Source organism: Lathamus discolor, chromosome 8 (genome assembly GCF_037157495.1).
Source record: "Lathamus discolor isolate bLatDis1 chromosome 8, bLatDis1.hap1, whole genome shotgun sequence".
Classification (NCBI taxonomy): Eukaryota; Metazoa; Chordata; class Aves; order Psittaciformes; family Psittacidae; genus Lathamus; species Lathamus discolor.
In genome coordinates, this window is record NC_088891.1 from 7,704,491 (window position 1) to 7,728,828 (window position 24,338).

The 24,338-nt window shown below is 43.5% G+C and overlaps 1 protein-coding gene across 3 annotated transcripts in view; it reads left to right on the forward strand.

Annotated features, from left to right (window-relative positions):
• Window positions 1-24,338, forward strand: part of AGBL1 (AGBL carboxypeptidase 1) — a 306,435-nt gene that overhangs the window by 23,286 nt on the left and 258,811 nt on the right. For 2 of the 3 annotated variants that reach the window (XM_065688670.1, XM_065688672.1), the window contains exons 1-5: window positions 18,072-18,137; window positions 19,155-19,218; window positions 20,481-20,627; window positions 21,263-21,394; window positions 23,930-24,023. In XM_065688670.1, coding sequence (XP_065544742.1) covers window positions 18,084-18,137; window positions 19,155-19,218; window positions 20,481-20,627; window positions 21,263-21,394; window positions 23,930-24,023 — 491 coding nt within the window. In that variant the 5' untranslated portion in view covers window positions 18,072-18,083. Of the gene's footprint in view, window positions 1-18,071; window positions 18,138-19,154; window positions 19,219-20,480; window positions 20,628-21,262; window positions 21,395-23,929; window positions 24,024-24,338 lie in introns of those variants that run through there. The other variant, XM_065688671.1, reaches the window with a different exon arrangement.

A 24,338-nucleotide genomic window follows, 5' to 3' on the forward strand; every position in this document is an offset into this window, starting at 1 on the left:
TTAATCTTCTCGTCACAGTGGGAGAGCTCGGAGGGAGGGGGTGCATTTATCTCTCCTGCTGAGGTCTAGAGTTGCATTGCTGTGATTATTGGTGGTAGCAGTGTGCATGTGTCTGGGGATCTGTGTTTAGCTTCTTCGTTTCTTAAACGGCGCAGGGGCAGCAGCAAGGCAAGTTGGCAGCTTTGCTTTCTCGCTGCATTGTGTCTGCTGCTAGAAAGAGGGAGTGTGAGTGGGGAGCAGCATGGCAGAACAAGAAGCCAGTGGCTTGCAAGTCCTTCTCTCCACCCTCCAGGTAAGAACAGCTTGAACTAACGAGAGAGGTGCTTGTGCTTGTTTTCCTCTTTAATTCACCAGCAGCGACTTGTTGGGCTGAGGTTGTTCATACAAGCTCCACGCTGGCTTGTCTCTAAACGCATCTAAACGCAGGAGTCCTGACCTGCACCTCCCACCCTAAAAAGCCTTTATGAGACGAAGTTTCACTATTCAGAGGCGAATGCTGGCAATTACTGCTATGCATCAATCACCGATGGGGGCAGAGGCTCGGCTCCCCGCATCTCACTGCGTGCAGAGGGGGAGCAAAGGAGGTGTGAGGAATAGGCTGCTCTGCAATGAATGGGACCTGACAGCGCTGTCAGTCTGTGAGGAGGCAAGACCAGTGCATGCCACTACTCTGAGGGCTGAGGGGGGCGAGTAAACAGATCTCCCTGGAAGCAGCAAGTTCTTCCCTGTCTAATTGACTTCACCAGGACCCTTAAGCGCTCACAGGGAAGTGACAAAAACTCTCGAAGTTGAGATCAATGAGGCACTGGGTGTGCTCAGTGAATGCTCCTGAGGAGCAGAGGGAAGTGTCCCACTCCAGGATCATACCTGTTGGGCAATCTCAGCTGCAGGATGAAGGAGAGGTATCTCTTCCTCTGCCTGTAGGTGATCCCTGTGGTCATGCTTTTCACCAGCATGCATGTGCTCCTCCTGGTTTTGCAGGATGTCTAAGTTGAGGCATGAGCTACCTTAATATATGGCATGTGTGTTTTGGGAAGGAACCTATGTTTTCATAAGCCATCATTTTGTCATGAGGGGTGGGCAAGAATTGCTTTATCAAAACAAGCTTCTTGCATAGAAAGCAGTTTTTAGATAATTGTGGCGAAATCATGGTTGTCTGTTCTGGTCAGGGCCCCATGACAACAGCATCCGCTTACTGCAACATGTGCTGGTGAAGCCTCACACATTGCAGAAGCAGAAAATGAGGGATAGGGTGTGTAAATCAGATTTACCCACCCGGATCAGCCCAAAGATCTATATCTTTCAGCCTCGTGACTTGGAAGGTCACTATGACCAGCTGCAAGTGCATAGAGGAGGTTATAAACCCCCCTGATATGCAATTGGCTTCACAACTATAGTTGTGGGGCTGATCAGTCTTGGCATTTGGATCCAAGCTTCTGTAACTGTCAACAACTTCGATTTCTTACACTATTGTGAAACTCTGCTTTGCCTTCTATGGCACCCTATAGCAGTGAGCTCTGCAGGTAAAAGGGCACGCTGAAGAAAACTGTCCTACTGTCCTTTCATTTGCAGGCAGTGTAACTTGCTTGTCCTGTGTTCTTACAGCTTATTTAATGCATATTTTGTACTAGATCACATTTTTGCTGTATTGAAGTTACAGTTCTCTCTCTATTACTTTGGCCAATTGCATGCTGAGCGTACATCTCCTCTTTTTTCTTATGCTCACGTACATCTCCTCTTTTTTCTTATGCTCTGTATTAACTGTCCTGCTTCTCTCCGAATAATCTGGAACAGAACTGGACAAGGCCCAGGATTAAATTGGAAGCTGTAGTTTTGAAATCACGTATGTGACTCATGGACAAAGCTACATGGGGGTCTATACTAGAAATAGATAGGAAAGCTGCAGGTGAAACAGGTGATGGCATTGGTAAATCACAAGGTAGAAGAGTATTCAACCCTGGTATTACAGATCTAACCTTGGTATGATACCCTTGTTTCCAAAAGTTCTGTATTCACTTAAAAAAGAGCAAAAGGCTTTCTTGCTGTATTTTCAATTGAATGCAGAGGTCTGAGTGCTAGAGGACAGAATGTAGGTGGTTGAAGACAATAAGAACACCCGTATGATCTGATTCACATCCTTCTACCTCCAGCCAAAACATTACCACCACGACTCTGTAGCACCATCACCTATCTCTGCTACAAAAATCAGGTGATAAAATCACCTTTACTTGGCACAGTTGGAAAGCACTGGCCTGGGAAATAATACTTGTATTGATGTTTGCTTTTGCTGATACCATCTCTCCACACTTCGTTATTTTCTGCAACAGCTGTCCAAAACATGGCTGTTTTGTTTTTGTGTCCTGCTGGACTGTCAGTGCTGGTTCATAATCTTTTATTGGGCATGAAGAACATGTCTGCTGCATACAGCAAGCTATTCTGCAGGATATTACTGTGCATTTTCCATTTCTGTTAGCACATAATACTGCTTTGTATGCAGAAAGCTTTCAGGTGAACAGTGAAGGAACATTTAGCCATGAAGCCACTCTTTATGAACCTAAGAATAAAAACATCCTTTGTCCTCCAGTCACTCACACAGGGCTAAATTTCTTCCTCCCTTTCAAGCGCTGACACAGATTATTACCCTTAGTTGGATGAACATCCCCACCTGAGACAGTGTCTGTCACCTTCAGCCAAGAGAGTGGCTCTTCCACCTCCTCCAGGCATAGACTCTTACTCCTAGTCTCACAGCCTGGCTTTGCTAAGGGTGGTGTCAAGCAGAACAAAACTGGAACACTGTGGACTTCATAACCAAACTCCTGCTCTAGTCAAGGAAAGAAACACATTTAGTTTCTGAGTTCTTCAACACTGTTCCCAGTGCGATATAGGAGCGTGATCCTCCAAAGACAGCTCAAAAGTGCATCGCGTTACAGATGTTCAGAAAAGTGACAAGGTGAAAGGCACAAAACCTGCTTTCACAGTGCAGCTGCATTTTGTCACCAAAGTGTCACTGCAGGCAAGACGTGACATTTCAGATCTCTAGGTAAAAAGTGCTTCATTGCTTACAAGGTGCAGCTTTAAAATGTGAATTTCAGATGTAAGAAAAGCTTCTCGTCTTCTCACGGGGTTTGTGTCGGTGTGGCAGAGCTGAGACTTTAGGAGAGTTTGCTGTAGTTTGTCATTTTGCTTTTAACCCTGTCACCTTATTTGCTCTCTCTTCTTGACGCTCCCACTTCAATGTGCTCCTACATTATCACTGCCCATCCCTCTGGCTTGGATGGTGTTACCCAGTTCTGTTCCCATCTCTTACTGCATGCCATCAACCTCCTCACCTCGCATCCAGCTCTGCTTTCATAGGAGGACACTGCAGTATCTAGACCAAGGCTGGGCTGGTCACTAGTTCTCACCCTGCTCCTTGGCCGCAGTGTGGCAGGTACAACCAACCTCCCCATGTATGTTTTTTGATCAGGGATAAAAGGCTGACATTCCATTTTAGAGGCAGCCTCCTAATGCAAAATCCCAAAGAGACTTGGGATTAGGTCTCTTGTTTATTTTAATGCCAGGAGGAGGTATCTGGGTGTTAGTTGAAAGCAGCTGCTAGTTGCTAAGAAGAACAACAGAAAACTGAAGCCACCATCTTTCACTGTGTCCCAAACTAGTGAATCCCTTTAGACTGTACAGCATCCTAGTTCCTCCTCCTGCTTGTTCTGGCCCTCATCTCATTTCACCCTCTAACCAGCTAGCTAAATAAGAAGCATTTTGATTCTTTCCCTGCTTTCTCCCTGCTTTCTTCCTTGCTTGCGAGGCCCAGGAAAAAGCCTGCCTTGGTTATCACTGAGAACATCTCCTTATTCCATGGCAGCATCTATAGTGTTGCTTGAGGACTCCCAGATTTCCTGTTGGCTCTCAGCATGTTTTTCACATGCTTCCTGAAGCCGCAGTCCCCGTTCACATATTCTGCAAAGCTGGCAACCCCTGGGGCTGTTGGCAGATCTTTGGCTCAAACCGTGTCCTACTGTGTTGGACACATAGCGTGCACAGGTTCCCAGACACTATGGTTTGAAAGAAAAGAGGTGAAAATCTTATGTATCAGTGGAGGCTGTTGTTTGTGTCAAGGGATTTCTCTCTGAATGGCTGTAGTACCCATCAGGGAACAGATACGAGATCCACTGTTTGCTAACTTGAACCTCTCTGTTCCTTTGCTCTGCCTCTTTTGAGCTGTTTTGCTGGCTGGTTGACAGGGTAGTTCTATTGTTATCGTAAAGACAAGTGGGAAGATATCTATGCTGCTCCAGTGACAATGAATATAAACATATTTTGCAAAAATGCTTTTGTCTCCTTTGCATCCTTGTACTTATTCTGTCTGCAGAGCTGCTGAGATTCCTGGCATTGAGCAAAATAGGTGCAAAAAATCCCAGGAATTGCTCAGCAAGCAGCGTGCCCACTGGTTTAGGCTGGGAATGGAAGGGCTGGAAGTTTTGGAACTGTGAGAGGGCTCGGCAGGCAGAACTTAGTGTAATAGCCTTAGAGGGAACAAAAATCAACACAAAACCAGATGGCCATTTTTATGTGGTTCATTAACTGAGTTTTACTGAGATTGTTGAACAGCAGCGAACTTAGTGTCCTCCTATTGCTCCAAATATTATTCTAGCTTTGGAGCTGCAGAAGTAGTGCAGTCAGGGCAGTGAGGCACTTGAATATAGAGTTCAAGGGGAAAACCCTTCATGGGGAAACACTGGGAGCTCCAGCAGCTCTTTCATGTCTCTGCTGCCAAAGCCACTTATGCTGCATGAGCCTGTTTTCTGCTTTAACTGTGTCAGAAAGGAGTAATTCTCTGCAAACAATGCCATAGAGGTAATGCAGGCCCCCACCCCAGCTTGTTTTTCCCACCTCAACTGTCATCTCTTCCCTGTCCAAGGAAAACCTGAAGGTAACCCAGAACCTTTCCTTACAATCCTTGGCTCACCACCACGGGGCAGTGCTAAGCAAGAAAGAAGAAAGTAGGCTAGCATGCATGCATTAACCCCCAATTCCTGCCAGGCCACAGAAGAAATAGTGAGGTTTGTCACTCTCATGAATCAGTGCAGAAAACTAAAAGCCCTCAGAGGAAGCTGAAGCACGTCTTGGATGCTGCTGAAACCCTTCCATCAGTGGAGCTGGGACCAGGATTTCACTCTGTGTCCCCAGGCTGGCTGCAGCTGTTTCTCTGAACACAATGCCAGCTCCTCTGAAAATGCCTCCCATTGGGTTATGCAGAATTTGCTGCAACTGAATTAATGAGAATTCAGGACCTCGGGGTGCAAAATGTGCCAGGAGACTGTTTGGAGTGGCAGCAAGTATGGCTGGGCTGAGCAATAGAGTGTTGCAATCTGTATCTCAGCAGAACAGGAAAGTGGGCTTCAGTCTGCCTTCTGTTGCCTTGCCTAGGATGGCTTGTGTTTTGAGGACAAATGAGATTGTCATGAATGTTCCTGGAGACCTCTTTTTCCCTTCTTGCAGAAACGCAAATGTGACAGAATGTCCATGTTGCCAAATCAGTTGAATGCAGGTCTGGAGAAATGGATTATAACCCTCTGCATCTGTGTTATTAATGTGTAAAATGGATAATAATCCCTCCATGCCTCGCATCAGTGTTAGAGAAATCAGGCAATGAGCAGTGGGAAAAGAATTATCTGTAGTTCTGGTGACAACACATTAAAAACCTTGAGGAGTAAATGAATAATTAGTTTTCAGTGTAGGGCTGGATTCTGCGCGATAAATAATGCACAGAACCACATGCTAAATGATGAGGACACAAAGCTATAAGGGGTGGTTTTCCTGGCAGCAGGCATTGCTCATCCCGGAGAAGAGGTTTTGTGAAATAAAACAAGTTATCATGAAATTAAAAAATGCAGTTACTCCAGGGGGGCAAATGAAACATCATGAATGCTTTAACACTGCTGCTTCTTGGCTGCCGAGGGCCTGAGTTTGTGCTCATGGCCAGGCTGTTTAACTTGGGCTATTTGGATGTAATATAATGGCACATTATACCGTGTCAAACAGCTTTATGCTGTGTATTTTTGTATAACTGCTGCATTATAGACACAAACGCACATTAAAATACATAATGTAAGGAGGTATATGCATTATTTTTTAAATGCTTGTCTTTCACATACAGTATAAAAATATATTCAAATGCATCTGCTTATCTAGCTATAAGTGAAGAATAATTATTAGTGGTTATCTAGCTTCCATAGGGGTTTTTGTATGCCTATAGATTTATTTATATATTTCATCAGTATTTTGATGTCAATGGAAAATTTCCACCCTCTCCCATTTTTCCTGCTTCAATAATTTCCCTCTGTGAAACACATGAAGAGATGTTCTCATACAGAGAAGTGTTTACTTGAATAGACCTTACTTGTATTTCTTCGCATAACATAATCGTATTTTCAGTGTATTATGCTGCGTTTTGTTGCGATGGCTCTGAGGTCTTTTCAACACATTTCCCTGTCCAATACATTAGTCCAGTCCTTTTGGCTTTATACACAATGGGGAAAAAATGTCTGTGGTAGAAAATACGATCATGAACATCTTTGAAATAAAGTTTATTTTCTTACATTTAGCAAAAATCACAGAAAAAAAAAAGTGACTTGTATTGAAAAATATATGGGCTGATAACGGTTAACTTTAGCAGTGTCTGCTGACACCAGCAGAGAGTTTACTGATGTGTGTTAACAGGAAGAAAAACATTTCATACACGTACCGGTTATTTAAGACATGGGGAGGGATTTTTTTGTCCCTTGGTCTGGGATTGCAGTGTTGAAAATTGCTCCTGGAGTTGCTGCTATTGTAGGAATGCTCCCTCTGTGTGATCATTCCTGTTTGTGCCAGGCTAGATAACACGATATGTATCATCGCTATTCTTGCAATGAAATTTGGAGTGGATTTATACCTCTGGAAGTGCAGGTAAAAGGCCCTCCTTCTGCAGGAAGAGTCAGTGGGAAGTGCAGAAGCAGGGCAGTGTTTGCTAGTAGCTCCTCGTGGAACAAGCTATGCTCCTAGGGAGACGTGGCCTTCTCTGTATATGTTAGGGCTGATGTATGCACACCTGAGAACCTCAGTCTTTGAATATCCTAAATCCATAGACAAACCACGTGCCCACATATGTCGTTGGGCTCTGCCAGTCTCCAGCCTCGTGACTATGTTCTTCTCACCACATCAGGATAGAAAATAATTCCCTCTTGCCTTTCCCTGTTCTTTTAATAAGCACTTGTCTCACAGATAATCTATTTGCACCTGTTTGCCTACAGGGCCCAATGGGCCACAGGATAAAGGTGCTGATCCATTAGCTGGGGCCATTCTGCATGCCTGCTTTACTGCTCATCTCCTCAGGAAGGGATGAGGAGCTGTTGTTTTTGGGCAAATCAGGCTGATTTCAGTCTTCAGGGAATTGTGAGGCCAGAAAGTGCCTGCAAATGGGTGAGACGTGCCTTGCAAGAGGGCTAGAACCTTCTCTCAAGGAAACCAGGAATAGTACAAAGCAGTCTCACCGGACAGCTTCCCTTCTCCCCATTGGCAAAACCAAATTTGCCGCAGGAGGTGAGGAACGAGCATTAGTTGGGAGCCACACGGTATGTTCTCATATAACTAAATTGTCCAGCTCAGTTGACAAACTGATGGTGAGTCATCAGTGCCTGCAATCCTGGAAGCTATGAGTGCACCAGAAAGCACTACTGTGCTGCTGTTTCAGAAGAGATGGTTTAAATTCAGAAAAGACAGCTTAATTAAAGATGACTTTGAGGCAAGAACATCAACCCAAACCACCCTCAAATATTCGTAGACATTTTCTGTTATAATTTAAAAAAAAAATTATAATTCTTTTTTTTTTTTCTGATAGTTTCATCTTTGTGAGAAGTTGACCTAAACACAGTCTAGGTGCATTCTTTGGGTGAAGATTCAAATCTCCAAGAACTGGATAATCTTCTGTGTTTTCATAAAGGGAAAAGAATTTATCTTTGTACAGCTTGGAAAAGGAAAGTCAATGTGATGAAGAATGCCCCTTAAAATAAGGGAAATCCAGTCATTCTCCTCCACAGGTCAATGGAGACACACCATATTCATTTCCATACTTAGTATTTCCTTTTGATCTGTTGCACTGTTATAGCCTTTTACTGAGTAAAGGCTTAGCATATTTTAAAGAAATCAAGGTTTCAGAAATGAAGATTTGTCACTGATTTCATAGGGTGTCTTCTAGAGAGGACAAAGATAACACAAGAGAGATATTTCTGGCCACAGGCACTACTAAGCTACAAAAAAGAGAATCAATGTTTTAGACCAGCTACTGATTGATAGGTTAACATTTGCTTGACAAGAAATTCCATGAGCAAAGCTAAACCTCCTTTCCTTAAGGGGTTTAGAGAACAAGGCTGGGTTTTTTTTCCCCTCATGGTCTGTTCTGGAAGAACACAGCCCTATTTATAAAAGGTGCTGTAGGTTGAAGTGGAATTAATGAGAATGGCAAAACTTTCATGATGATTCTCATTAGAAAATTGAGTAATTCTGGCACAGAAGTCCTGTGGGATAAATAGCTACTCTACCAAAGAAATCTGGGCTTTTTTCCCCCTTTCAACAAGTGATGCTTTGAAACTGAAAAGTGTGTTTTTCTGACACTAGAGCCGTGGAAGCACCACAGCATCGTGTTTTACTGCAATTAACTTCTGTGGAGTCTTTCATGCACATTAATTTTTGGTGTAATTTATAGGCAAAGGCTTCCCACTGGGCCCAATGGGAATTTGATCCCTGTAGTAAACAGAGACAGATTCTTCTCCCCTGGGCCCATCTGCTCTGCTGCACTCTCTGCTACCTATTCCCTTCCTTTCAAATGGGAGAATGATGGTGTATTTATGGCTAAAGCAGGAGTCCTGGGCTTTATTTCAGGACTGTTAAAAACTCTTAAAATTCATTTAATGTCTGTGCCTTCAGATTTATCCATTTGGTCCGTAAATGGGGATAAATCTCATCTGCCAAGTTAAGGCAAAAGGAGTCTTAGTTTACCTTGTTTCCCATATGAAAGGGTGGTACAAGTTAGTCCCTGAGCAGACGACGCTGATGCAGCCTGGGTGAAATCAGTGCAATGCCTGTCATCCTCTGTCATCCTCTGTTTTCCTATGGGATCTTGCTGAAAGGCAGATTTAAAGTGAAGATAAAGTTGGTCCTCCATTTTATTCAGGATTAACTTGGCAAGCAAGGAGCATGACAGGGAGAGAGAGAGATCCTTCCATAAGCAGTTTGCTTGGCATGGTGAATGCCCACCTGTCTGCACTGCAAAGAGGGGAGGAGAGAGAATGGTACACCTGACCTTTCCCTATGATTAAAATGCTGATCTGATGAAGTCAGAGGAACAAACTGAACTACCTCTCTCGACCCCCCATTTTTCCAGGAATAAACCAGTGCCATCCACATGGAGGCAGTTTCTGGAGAGGCTAAGGGAAAGCAGCATTTGCACCCTCTTGGGAAAACTTGTTGCTTTTTAGTGGCCTCTTGCCCTATGATAAAGTTCTGCAAGTGGGGAGAGAGCTAGAGATGAAAAATGAGATCCAGAATGTGTGCCTGGTTCTGTTTTTTTTTTGCCAATCTCACTTCCAATAGGGTAAGGTCATTTGATCTCCCCATAATGCACAGAGATTTCAAGGGACAGCTGGAAGCAGAGATGCATTAAAACAACTTGCCCTCTGGGATGAAAACCATGTCTATGAGCAGTTTGTTTCCAAAGCTCCTGCAGCAGTGGCTGCATCTTCCTGTCTGCAGGCTCTGGAGGGATTTGTCTAAAAGGTGGTTGTCTGAGTGGATGGCTTATCAAACAGCTGGAAATCTTCCTAGCTGGGTTCCCTGCTGTGTCCTAACAAAGCCTGTAGAGCACTGCTACACCGACAGGTCTCCTTGAGAACATGCTTAAAATAAATAGGACACAAAAACTGCTTTTTGGTGGTCTCTCCATGCTGGCAGTGGGTGCATAGATCAAATCTCTTACTGGGTACTCACTGAAGAATTCACCTTTCTCTCAGAGATCAGCCCACCATGACACAATGACTGCATTTGCTCAGATCTCAGTGAGACAAGTGTGGGTCTATGGAGGTCCCTCCCATTGCTATTCCAGCAGCAGGCGAGCACATGGCTCCTGCCAAAGGTCCCCTCTTTTCACAAGAGTCCTATGCCATCACGTGCTCAGCCGATTCCTGTGTGCCCCAGGAGAGACAGCACATGGAATCTGGTGTAGATGAGGGCATTTCAGGGGACACTGTGCTTCTTGCCTCTTGGGTCAGGATGTGCTGGGTCAATGTGGCCTCTCAGACACTGCAGCTCCACTGCAGAAGAGCCACAGAAAGACACTGGTAGGAGTAAGGAATCTCACTCGTCCCTCGCTTCACAATATCCCTGATCATCATTAGCCTGGATGCTCAGGAGCCTCTGAGAGGGCAGTGAACTTGTATTTTAAACTTTAACTCCTGTCACGTTTTCCTGGAGCACAAACACAGCAGTGGGCTCATTCACTGCCTTTTAGCTTGACTGACCAGCACTTAGCTTGTGAGTGCTTCTCAGCTACTGAATTGCAGTAACAAGGGCTGAATAAAGCCCCAAACATATCTTTCTTTAACAGTAAGGCATTGGCTTGCTGCTACAGGATGTCTTGCACTGGGTGGAGACTAAAGATAAGAAAAAGCTTTGTTACCTTCTGGATTGAAAATGACACACCACCCCCCCACCCCCCCCCCCCCCCGTCATACCTTTAAAGCATTGGCAGCTTTCTTCAGAGAATTGAGGGCTTTTAAGAGATTGCTGTTTAGATCTAGACAGATGGGCCTCAGCAACACAGCTAACCAGATGTTCTGCTTTACATGACTAGTAGTAATACTTCAAGTCATTAGAATTTCGAAGCAGAGTTTGTTATTCATTATGGATGCCGAGTTTCATTTGTTGTTTGATCTTTCACTTAGACTGGATAGGAAAATTAGGGTCATCATTTTCATTTTCAAGTTCTATCTTTTAAGAAAATAAGCTTCTACTAACAATAGTTGTCAGCTGTTTGTCTCCACTACTCATACCTCAGTCGTCATTATTAACCATTGACTGATTAAAGGCATTTTCATTGCTGTTCCAGAAAGCACTTTTGTAAGTGAGGTGGATTGACACGTAAGGGCAATAGTAGAGAAAGGACTGGTATATTTCTAACCAGAATGTACTTCATAGTGATCCTTTTTTTCAGCTTGTACAAGTCAAGGTCAGACTAATGCAGAGTAAATGAGTGTTAGCACTGGAATAGAGAGAAGACCAGACTGAACACAGCATCATTCTAGGCAAGTGTCAGGGCAGACTGAGATTAGATACGCAGATTTGTGACTTTATCATGCCTAGCTCAAGCAGAAACACCCTAGAGAAGGCAAGGACAGCAGCATCTTCATTATGGCTATTTATTTCCACACGCTCATACTCACATTTACTAGAGTATTCAAATTCTCTAGTTTTATTGAACAGTACATCTGGAAGTAAGCAGTACACTGGAAAAAACAGTGAGTCTGAAAATCAAGGATCTCCAGACTCATTTGTGCTTTGAGAAATGCCATTGCTTGAAAAGAACTTGGTCAATTCTAAAATGTGCTGCTTCTTTAAAAGACAGGCTATTCTCTGGACTGACATCCATAAAGTCTCACAAAGAAAGGCAGTAGCATGTTTCCTGCTGCCTTTTTGTCCTTAGTAGTGGAAAAGAAAACTACAGCTGAATGGAAAAAACAGATCCATCCCTATTAAGTCTGGGTGGCAGTTGTGTTAAGTAGCTGTAACAGAGTGGCATTTGAACAAAACATTAATAATTCTAAATAGCCGAGTAACAGCTAAAGTAATATAAAATATAGCAATAAGAAACAGCAATAAACAGTAGGTGCTAACATGCATATAGAGATCATTGTGTAAGAATGGTTAATGCCTTAGAGAAACTTATTAAGAGAGTGTGAAAGACATATGCTAGGATAATTTTGGCATTAAAATAAAAATAGATTAAAAAGAGGGGAAAAAAGTGAACGATATGAAATCTAGTCAAAACCTTTAGGTGTCATAGGTAATTTATTGTGAAATAAGAGATGAAACCTGAGAGAATTTATCTGTGGTAGAAATTACAGAAAGAACATTAGAAATATCCAAAGGAAAGTTTAAAAGCCTTTTGCAGAATATCACGTGGTTTGATTTATCTCAAAGTTTCCTCATTCTTTTAGCACTTCCAACCTGACAGAAGCATTTTAATGTTATATAATAATGTGTTTTACCACCGGTTCTGCATAATAAAGTAATTGCTCTATTAGAGATGCATTAGCGAGAGGAGCAAGTGACACAAACGAACTTCATCTCAGAAAGAACTTCTGCACAAGGACAATCTTTTCTTTGAGAACATAGAACTGTGGCAGAAAGAAAGAAAAAGAAAGAAAGAAGGAAAGAAGGAGAAAGAAAGGAAGGAAAGCTGGAAGGAAAAAGAAAGAAAGAAAGAAATTACTTTGCCAAAAGTAACCAGGACATTGCGGTCCTTCAGAGCATAATTCTTGCAGATGTGTTGGTGTAAATACATTTCATTAGTGAGACACACTAATGGTGTGGTATATACCTGATGAACAACACTGCTCTGAAGTGAAGCGAAACACCTTGGACTTTTGTGACCCAGAAGGTAAAACATCCTTTGGAAAAGGGGCAGGTCATGGTCTATGTGCTTCTTAATTCTTGTATGGATGAATTAAATGTAGCATCTCCCTTGCCATTGGGCACAAGGATGAATTGCTTTGTAAGCAGGGTTAGGCCGCTGGTCTCCCTTTCTTCTCCCAGTCTGGCCTTAGTATTCCCTGCAGAGCACAGGTCTTTTCTGCTGCACTTCCTCCTGGTAAGTTGGGAGGAGAAGAGTGATCCCAGGGAAGGAATTTCCCCCACAAAGAAATGGAAGTAAGTGTGTGATTGAGAGCTGTAATACTTGTGTGCACTGTTTCTGCTTCATTTTATTGCAATAGCTGTCTGGGCTCTGCCACCGATCCTCTTAGGTATTGACTACGTGAATTTCCCACCACAGGGTGGTATTTCCCAGCAGAAAATAAGGGACAATTAATCTGATCTTCTTGATGAGGGATGCAGTGGGACAGGTGTTAATTAATATTTGTGAAGAAATCTGTGATCCTGTGATGAAAGGTGTTATGTTAGAGCAATTTATTGCATTAAATATAGTAGGATTCCTTGGCACAGATGATTTCCACCATGTTATTCACCAAGTTATTTTGGCTAGAGATCAGCTCAGGCCAAGCTGTTACATCTCAACACCTTCAGTGTTTTGAAGACATCCAGATATAAGTTTGGAATTTGCCCATCTCTGCCTTGAAGTAGTTTCAGTCCCACAGAGTGTAGAATATAACCTTCAAGAAGAAGCCCTGAACCTCAAAGACTAGCAGCTAAACCCCTGTACAATAGCATGTTAGAACCTGGGTTTGGGGCACTACTTCTTCCCCATCACCTGGATGAGCTGCCATCCATTGTGAAAGGCATGTAATCTTTATTCCCTGCAGTGATCAGATATGTTATAGGTTATCACACCCAAGTGCAAACAAAGATGAGAAAAAACACACCCGCAGGTCATTGCAGGACATGAAAAAAACTATCCCACCTGATTGCAGCAGGGAGCGTGTATTTTTTTATGTGTATTTGCTATATTCTCTAGTATAAAATCCACAGCTGCTGCTTTGGGTTGATGCACAGAGCTTGGCTTGGAGCTCAGCATCAGCAAGAATGAAAATGGCTGGTGCTTGGGTAAATGGGGTGCCGGCCATGCCTCAGATGGGTATGTGGGAACCAGCAAGAGGGACTTGTCTCTAAGGCTTGGGAACAGGATTAAGAACGTGTTGGACCACGTGCCTTGTTCTGGGAGGCCTCTTGGCTGCCCTGTGTACAGTTTGAGGGCTACGTGATCCCCCACAGCTGTGAACGCCTTTCTTGCAGGATTAAAGAGGTCACTTAGGACACCAAGCAACAAGGTCCTCCACTCTGAGTCTTTAAATAGATGCTTTCTTTACCATGTCTCCTTCGAGTTTCCTGTCTTGTTCAGGCCTATCTGACTCCTCAAGAGAGGAAATCCAGATTAGGCAAAAGAAATGCACTTACTGTTTGCCACAGAGGATGGAAATGTCTGTGGTGGTGCTGAGGACATTCAGATGGGTGTTTGGGGGACAGAAGCAACAGGACTGTAACTTCTTGGAATCCTTCTAAAACTGGATGATGGAAGTATTGCAACAGAGTGTTTCAGTGATAACAGAACTCAGCTGTAATCACTATATTGTAAATACTCCCTTATTCCAAGGTTGCTTAGTGATATTTCATAGACCCTCAAACCCCATTTTCCCCCTCAGAAGTAGTGATTTTACGTTTTTCTAAACCTCCGTGTATCCAGCACCGTAGACAATAACCTCCCAACCAGAAGAAATCGCGGTTAGCTGGCTGAATATTGAGGCTGAGGATAGGAGCGCACAGACAAGAAACTCTCCAGGGTATTTTGCTCTCTTGTTTAAGTGTGAATTTTTAGCTCCACTTGAATTAGAAAAAGCAATTTACTCTGACAAGGCACGGAACATAAGGCACTAAACCTGGCTTCACAGTTATTGTAAGGCTGGATAGTCAGCTGTGGGATGAAGATATCCAGCTGGCAAATCCATAATGCCAGTGGTGAGCGGCTGTGCCCAGCATTTGGGTCTGGTATGCACCTCTGCCTCACTGGCAGCAGAACATTGGGAGAGGAGTCTCTGATTTAAGCATTAATACAGTTATGAGCAGGCCAATAGTTTCTAGAGGTCTCATGAGAGAGTGAGGACTAATTCTGCTTGGCCCATAACCTAGTCTTGATTTTAGCTGGTATTAATTCTGCACCTGGATTTCTCTTCAATAGGCTTTGAGTGCAGAGAGTGAGAAATTTTACTTGTAGATGCAAGTCTCATTACACAGACAGTTTTCCGACCGCTTCTATTTGTGTGAGCAAATTTACTAAGGCTAAGAGAAGAAAGAAGGATGTATTTTGGACACATCAAATCCTATGTAGCTATTTAGAAAGAGGCTATTTAAAAACAAACAAACCAACCCTGGAACTGGACATCCTCTTCCTTAAAAAAAAGACAGGTCTGGAAGCTTGTTAGCTCAGTGCAGCAATAACTTGCTTTTAAAAACAGGCTCTTGGGTGTTTGTTTGGGTTTATTTCCCTAAACACTCACACAGCTTTGTGAGATTATACTCAAGAATTAATTTAAATAGGTGTGTTGGTAGAAATCATGTTATGCATTGTCTTGCAGGAACGACTTCTTTAATTTTGCATTTATTACTTTTGTGATTGGAATAACAATTCCAACACATTGTATTTCTTTCCCCAGATAAAATATTTATTAGTAAATATCACGCTGCACAATTTTATTTTCTTTTTCAAACAATGTTGGTTTATCTCTTTCTGGGTATCCTCCTTTCTTTCAGCACTAATGCATAGAATCACAGTAAATGCTCTCAGTAGTTTGCCTGTCTCATTTGGAGAAATACTTGCCTTTGGCCAGAAGACATGAAAACTCAGGAGCTGCACAAAAGACTGAGTTTATAGGAAGTCTTTGTTTTAAGCCAGTGCTAACTGGTAGCTGCTGTTCTTCAGGTGGGACAGGAAAAATCCCACCTATTGGGTCTTCTAATCCCAGGAGACTTCCCTGACAAAACAAAATTACCTGTTCCTGCGGCTTAGTTGTAATTTTATAATCTTGTCTTGAGTAAATAACAGCTTGTCTTGCTGTGCTCCCAGGAGCAGGGCAAGGAGACAGGAGCTCCTTCCCTGTTTAATCATCAGCCTGCAGAAACCTGAGCTGCCAGTCAGAAGTATCTTGGGATCAAGCTGTTGTCCTCCAAACCCAATGTCACTAACTAATCACTTGCTGCCTGTAACATATCGATGACTATGCACTGGGGTATTTTTTTCATTCTTGGCTTTCTCCATCCTCCTGCTGTTTATCTATGAGGAGCTTCAGCCAAGCTAACCAAAGCCCCGGTGTTTTAGGGATTAATTCCCAGAAAAAAGCTCAGAAAGTAACTATCAGCTGGGAGCTGATTAAATGTATCTGAACTCAGCCCTGTGATACTCTCAGTTGGGTGAGAAAGGCAGCAGGCTTTGCTGAAGCAAGGCTAAGATGAGAGGTTCTAGCCAAAAATACAGTCATGCCTAGTATTTTAAGTGATGATTTTTGCTACTTTAGCCTTTGTCCATCTACAAGCCGGAAAGGCAGCATGAAAGGCAGCTATAGGCTGTTAAGAGGTAACAATTTGGCTCTAACTTTAAATCCTTTTAATGAAATCCTGCAGGAGGTTGGTGATTTTGTAATCTAACTTGAGCCTCTGGGAACTTTTCTCTGCTCTTATTCCACCCACATACCACGAAGGCATCTTCATTAATCTGTGCACGTATAGATGTATCTAGCATTTAAAAGTGCTGGCAGGAATGGATAATATTTAGTAAGAGGAATTTTACTCCTTTCTTTGCTTGTGGTTTGTTCTTGAACAATCAAATGTATCTTTCAATAAATATAACTCGTGTGTTTGTTTTAGCCAAAGCTGGGTAAGTAATTTGCATTAAAGAAATTACTCTATTCATCTTTTTTAGATCAGGCACAAGTTGTGATTTTCTCATTTGTACTTACTCTTCAAAAAGATTTACTGAATATTTTCTATGAACGAATTTGTTGGCAATTCATCCACAAACGGTTTGGTATGAGTATTAATTTAAACAATTGGCTCCAATGGATTTCAGCATCCAAACATCTTTGATGACTTTGAAAAGCTCAGGCTAATTAGTCAAAATCTGAGCTGTTCCTTTTCAACAGGCAAGTTGCCATCTTGTGGGACAACAGGGCTGTTTATCCTGTGTTGCCTTGCTGTTATAAATTGGAGCTGTGCTCTTCTGCAGTGTTCTCTATTATTCAGTGGTGCCACCAAAGTGGGAAATATGTTTGAATTTGTAATGGGACTAGGGGTTTATCCACTGTTTCAGAGAAAACACAAGTCATCCACTTCCCTCTCTAGTGCTCTGGAGGAAGGGGAATGATGGGATAACCAACATAGAGTGTTAGGGTTAAAATATGAAGAGTAAATACTCAGGTAAAATATTTGGCAATCTCACTCAGCTCTAATTTGCACATTTTAAAGGGTGATCTTTCATGTCCCCTCAAGTTCTTTGTTCGTTTAAGTCCCTGGATAAAGCGCACGGAAAGTCAGAGGATATCTTATGTCATCACTATTTGTGTTAATGGCTTAGGAAACCCACAATCCAATCAGTTAAAATAAACAACCCAGTGTAATAGGAGCATAAATCAATGAAGACTTCATTACTGAAACCTTAATGTGTAATCCATCCACCTACAGAGGAAAGGGATACTGAGAGGCAGCAAGATAAAACCAGAACACAGTCTGATTTAGGCAACCCTGATATTTAAAAAGGTGCTGAGAACAGTAACTGTTCCTGGAGTCAGTAAATTTGGTGGATACTCATCACTCCTGACAGCCTGCCCCTGACTGTTAAGTCCCTGTGCTAAAAAATGCCAAGAAACTCTTGGAAAGAGAGCTCTGATTGCTCTGTGCTTGCCTTGGGAGTCTTGAGACAGCTCAGGACTGTGGACTAATTAATAAAGACATGAATTATCAAGATTAAAATATGACTAAAACTATGTATGTTACCTAGAAGTAATGGTATTCAGAACTGCTCTGACCCTCCTGCAGCCTTTCCTCTCTGCGTGGTCCCTTGAGCCACTAACATGAATTTACACTCCTTCTCTAAGGTGAGGGTAGCAATAACCTGGTGAACCGAGAGTTACCGGATTTCATTAAAGCCACATATTCTGTTTGTCTTGGCTCTGACAGAAGCAGCAATCCTATCATACCAAGCCTTTTGATTTCAACACGGTTCATAAAAGGGCTGAACTTTTATGTTCAGTGCAGAGATCTCTGCTTGTTGGGTTAATGTAGTAACGAATAGAAACATCAGGTTCTCACTCTGGGCATGGGCAAGCTCTGAGATGGGAACGAGACTTGCACTTTCCCTGTGGATTTTATCTAACAACAAACATGAGGTAAGTCTTTAGAAAGGCAGCAGTGCTCACAGACCTTCCTCCCCTGAGTCCCCATTTCAGAAGTGTTTCTCTTCCTGTTTGCTCCAATCTCTCATCCCCACCTGACTCCTCTTTCTTCCTTCCCCTTCCACTGATCACTTGTTGTTCTTTTATCTCACTCCCTTGCTGATACTTTTGTCCCCATTGCTCATTTATACCAGCATGAAATGTGTATTGAGCAGTTAAAGTCTGTTAACACTGATAACTGACCAAAACCAGTATGATGGGAATTCTGGTTTGTAGAGATACAGGGTTTGTGCTGTGATTTTAGCAGAGATCCACTGCAAAAGAAGTCCATATACATTAATAGTAATTGAATTAATTTTCCCTATATTCTCTCTACAGTTTCTTTTTGCTAGGTGTTACTTCTCAGTTCCTTGTCTTAAATATTTGGTTGCATAATGTTAAGTATCTCAGAGAATGATTGAATCAGTCTGGATGGTAAAATGATCCCATATATCCAGAATGGAAAGTGGGCTGAGTTTCTGAAGCTCTTCAGCAGTCATAAATATAGGAGCCATAGATGTGTAAGATATTATCCTATTGTATTCATTTAGTGGGAGATAAAGTGAGAATAATATAATTTAAATATATTCTTCTTCAACTGCCAGAAATAAGGGATGCTGTCATGGAAATCCACCCCACATTTAACATCGATGTGATACAGAATTTCCTCAACTTTAGGGTAGCCAGACCAAACCAAAACCAGAGAGATATAATTTAGAATGTGGATGTAAATCCTCTGGAAATGCTACTGTGTATTAAATATTGTGTAGTATGATCAGTATGTCTGTCAGAGGCTTTTAAAATGTATTATCAATATGGTTCCACATTCTCACTGGACAGATGGCACAAAAAGTGCTCAGTATCCAAGTGAGGATCTCAGTGCCTCTGCACTGCATGATGCACCACAGCCCTGTGTTGTGTGAAATTCACTGTTCTGAGCTGATCCTCAAATTTGGTGTGTTTCCATTTCAGAGCTCCGGTGACAAGGATGTCATCCTGAATATCCTCAGTGTCCTCACTGACTTGCTGTCTCTGGGTAAGGAAGCAAAGCTGTGGGGTGATGCCTGCAGGCTAGGGGCAGAAAGGGGATCCTCAAATAGATCAGGAAAGTCTTTCCTGCATAAACTTGGCTCGGGGCTTGCAATGTGAACAAAACTTGAATTGTATCTAGAGGTCAGCAGTCCTTACTGCTGTGTTTGGAAAACGGAGCTTTTTCAGGAAGTTAAAGAGGAAAGAAAGACCCAGAGAAAGCCTCCTTGTTTTTCTCTTTTTAGTTTAAAAGATGCCCATGAGTTCCAAAGTATTTATAAACCCTGGCAGTCAACGGCTGGAAACATTCACCAGTGCTACTGGAGAAAGAGCTGTGAGACAAGGAGCGAAGCCTGGCTTCCCATAGCACAGGGACACTAACAAGGTTCAGCATCTCCCAACAATGCACCTCCACCTGGGGATGCAGGGATGGCATGATGCTGCATGCACCCCAGACACGTGAAAGAATAAGTGGATTGGCAAAAGAACTGAAAAAATAACCAAACTTATTTTCTTCCTCCTCTCGCTCAGAAATATCTTTTGTTAAACAACTCTCAACCCAACCAAGCTGTTAGGCTGCAGGGACTCCCTTACGAGTGCTGGAGCCTCTGGCACAGACATGGCTCATCCAGTTGGGCCTCTCTTTAGAATCCCTGCAGTGATGTTCCTCAGCTAGCTGGAAGGATTGCCTCCATGGAAGATAGAAGGCACTGTCTCCCCTCCAGGAGCTGAACACGTGGCTTCCTCCAACCTGAAGTTGCCCATGGATCAACATGGACACATAGGGCTCACAGGATTAGCGTGCGGTTTCTTTGGAGACCTAGATCTGTTTAAAAGCTGTCTCCAAAGTTTCCTAATGATTCCTTTTCATTTGGCAGAAGATTGTTACAGCTTTAGTCCTTTGCTAGTTTGATTTCCTGTATCTAAGAAAAGATCACTGAGCCTCCTGCTCCTTTGAAACCTGTTGGTACCCCTGCTTATTCCCTTCTGCTGCATTTCAATGACCAATGGAAAACTTCAGCAGGACATGGGTTTGTAAAGATAGCAGCTGCCAGAGCAAGAGGCAGCAGGCACAGTTTTCCCATGCAGGCAATAGCCACATCCCAGGCCAGAAGCACCTGAGATACATGGTCAATCCCACAAATGTCCTTGGGTTTATAGCAATAGAACACCATGGGGGCTTTGTGTGCTTCATGTGGGGTGAGGGTTTGTGATCACTGTGGCTCAGGGAAGGGATGCTCTAAGCAGGGTTTCTTCCCTTTTCCATAGGCACCGGCCGGAGGATTCAGTATGTGATCAGCAAGGGGGGCAGCGAGGCACTGCTACAGGCTCTCACCACCACTGCCCGGACCGAGCCGCTGGACCACAGCATCCTCCTGCCCCTGCTGCGGCTGCTGGCCAGGGTTGGACAACGAGGTGCTGCTGAGTGATGGGGGACTGCTTGGGTGGGGGACAAAAAGCTGACAGCAGTAATGCAGTCCCAGCAACAATAAGCACTGGGATGTGTTTGACAGAGAGGTGGGATTTTATCTTTGGGGTGTACCACTTGAGATCCAGCAACAAGGCAGGGAGGGAGTGCACATGCATAGAGATGTGTCTCACCTGACAGGCAGAAGGCTGTAGCTTAAGGGAAAGCAGAGAATGGAGGCAAGCCTAAGACTCAGAGTAGCAGGTGAACATCCTCATTGCCTTCCTTACCTTCCCATGTGTCTCTGTGCAACAAGTATGAGGCTCCAGATGTGGATGATCAATTAATGAATGTAGGTGATGGTCGATCTACACCAGAGTTGTTGTCAAAGTCAGAAAGGTCTACCCCCATATCATGACCACCGCCATGAGGTCTAGGTCCAGCCTAGATCATTCTATGATAATATGATTTGATATGGTGACCGTAAATCCCATGTTTTCCTCTTTTCAGTGAGAATAATGCTGACCTAACTCATTGATACATTTGGATGCCTTTATTATAAGACTGGGTGCAAATAGGTTTATTGGCACTGCTACAGAGACCTGGGCTTTGTTATAGTTTGATTCTTACTTGCTTTTCACAGATAGGAAGTTTGGGCTGAAAGTGCAGAAGGCAGAAGCAACTGATACAATACTGAGCTTGGCAAGAAGAAACCTGGGCCACCACCTGCACCTCACCCACTGCCTCTGGGTCCTGCGGGTTTGTGCTTCTAATGGTGAGTAGCTGGATTTTCCTGTTTTCCCTTGTGTGACATCCACCAGAGATATTTCTATCATTTCAGTGCAAAGGAACATCACTCCTGATTAAGGTTAGTGCCTCCATGCACTGTTGATATACAGCATCAGGCACAAAAGCCAGAACAGCCATAGAAAGAGGTGCTCCCCAAAGAGGGGTTTTCAGCCTTTAAAGTGTATTTCATCTGTGGAAAATAAAAGTGCTGTAGTGAAAAATATTCATGGCAATGATGTCCTATTCTAGAATACAGACAGTCAACTCCTTTGCTCCGAGACTTGGGTACCTCACATCTCTATGCGATTCCCATTATCATAATAGCCAAATGTCTCACTATTGTTGAATGTATTGATCCTCAGAGGAGCTCCACAAGAAAGGAAAATACTGAAGGAGAAAGAGAGGGAGAGAAATCAGTTGCTCATTCAGGGTCTCTCAGGACATATGTATTAGATCCTGGTATTCTGTCTAGCATCCTGCACCCTCACCCCATTCTCCCAGCTTTTCTTGCTTGTCAATGCCCTCATATTAAATGATTCAAACAATGGGATTTCCAGGATTCTCTCACAGGCTTATTACAGATTCATACAGGCTTTCCCTGCTATAGAACACTGAATTTGTCAGCACAAATTTCCCTTTGCTTCCTCGAACCCTTTCCTTCCCCACATCCCTCACCCAGCAGATAATTCCTCATGACCATCCTGTCTCCAGTCTGCTACACACATCCTAAGATTTAGCACTCCTGGCTCCTAACCTTGCAAGTCCCTTCTGTCTGTACAGGAGCTAGCTTCATGTAATGGGCTTTCTCAGGCAAGCAGCCAAGCCTTAACATTCAACCCCTCATTGTGATAAGCTGTATTTGAATGTTGAGTGTGACTGAAAATGCAGCCAGGGACAGGATATGAAATGTGCCTTTATTTGGGTTTCACAGCTGTGTAGTGACTCTGTGCTGCCTCCCACCCAAAATGATGATCTACATACTCTCTTACTCCCTGCTCCAGTGCACCTGCATCCCAATCAGGTTTTGCGGAGGTTTTAGGGTGCAAACTGCAGCCTGGTCTCCTCTCTGTTGATGTGAGACCCCAGAACACCACCTCTGCTCTTTTACTGGAGCATCTGTTACTCCCCAGGTATCTCCAGCACTCTTCAGATGTGCTTCCCCCTTCCATGAGTAACTTTGACTTCATGCGCTCTGTGGCCCAGCTTGGAAGCTGCAGGGGAGGTTAGGTAAATATCTGTGTGGATGTGGTACCAAACTATTGCTGAGGAAGAAGCTTCAGGTTGAGCATTGCATGCAGGTGAAAAGTGGGTGGACAGACACAGTACAATCGCTACTTGCCTAGCTGTGGTTGACATGGGGGCCAGTCACTGGATGAGAGCACCACCAGGACATTACATGCTCCCAACCTTAGAAATTATTTTTATGGAGTGGAACTGAAGAGGACCCAGAAGCATGTAAAGCTTTGAGAGTGCTAAGGTATGAAAGCAGAAAAGATGAGCCATCGTCTCAGTCTCATGCACTGGTTCTTTGCCCTGGGTTGCTCCCCTCACAGTCTCTGCCACCAGTTGTGTGTGGCAGCCCACCTACTGCTATGGTGCAGGACGAGTTCAAGCAGGCTTGTCCACCACCCTGTCTCTAATGAATTACCAGCTAGTGTGAAAGTAGCTGGCAAACCTTGCAAAGCTTCCCATCACAGGACAGCTTGGCAGGGACATGGTAGGACTGCAGGAGATGATGGGTCCTCTGTCAGTTCTTTGATGACCATTGGGAGATATTTATCAAACAGGCAAAACCTGGCAGTAGGCAGGGAGCCAGGTCTCCCTCTGGCTGCTGTTGATTACTGATCCCTTCACCCTGTTTGATTGCATTTAGTATTTCAGGGCTCTGTTTGTTCCTTCTTTACACAGAGGTCCTGTCTGTTAGTGGGGAGGTCTGGCTAAACACCTTGTTGATGCATCAGGCATTTTTGGAACTGATTGCAGAATCTATCTATAAAAGTTCCTAGTGTGTTAACAAGTGAGGGATTAAAGGTAAAATTGGCCTAGCTGAAATTAAGCTGCTTTCAGGAACACCCCTGCCCTGCAAAACCACTTCCATACTGCAGAATAATAGCACAGAAAGAGAACTCTGCCCTCCATGCCCCTATGTAATAAATTGTCTTTGTGGAGTTGCCTGTGGGAAATGTGGGACAAATTTGAGCCCTGTCACTTTGCTGGGAGGTGACCCTATTTAACTGTGATTTGTACCTCTGGACTACAGTATTTACAGGAAAAGGGGCTTTGAGGAGCTCAGGGAAGAGCTGCGGGACCAGTTTTGTGTCTGATCTTGGCTCAGGTGGAGTCCACAGGCAGCTTTGGGCTTCAGTTTCTTTGTAAAATGATCCATGAAGTCCAGTTGGGAGCCCAGAGAAATCTGCTTATAGCCCCAGGGGCAGATACTGCCTACCTTGCATCACCTCTAAATACAGTGTGGCAGGCCGCCTGCTTCAGACCTGACTGCTTTTCTCTTTTATTGTCTTAGTTACCACAGGAACTACCCTTGGCATCAATGGAGCCATGGAGCTGCTTTTCAAAGTCATCACCCCCTACAGCAAGAGACACATCAGGACAGTCAGGTAGGCAGAAGCCCCAAGGGGACTCATCTTTCCAGGACAGCAAGAAATAAAACTTTGGTTCCACAAAGAGACAAAGGAATCAGAAGTGGATGCGCAATTTCCACTCACTTTAAATCTGCAGGGTTTTTAAGAGGCAGAAATAATTCCCTGAAGGACACGTTAATGCCGTGATTCATCATATGATTCATGCTGGTGGCCATTTATTTGTAGTATACCTTATACAGTGATGGCAGTTTGATTGTAAAGTATTGTTCTTTATTTCCCAGCCAGGACTGGGTTTTGAGAAGCATCTGCTGGCAGCAGACAAACCACTTT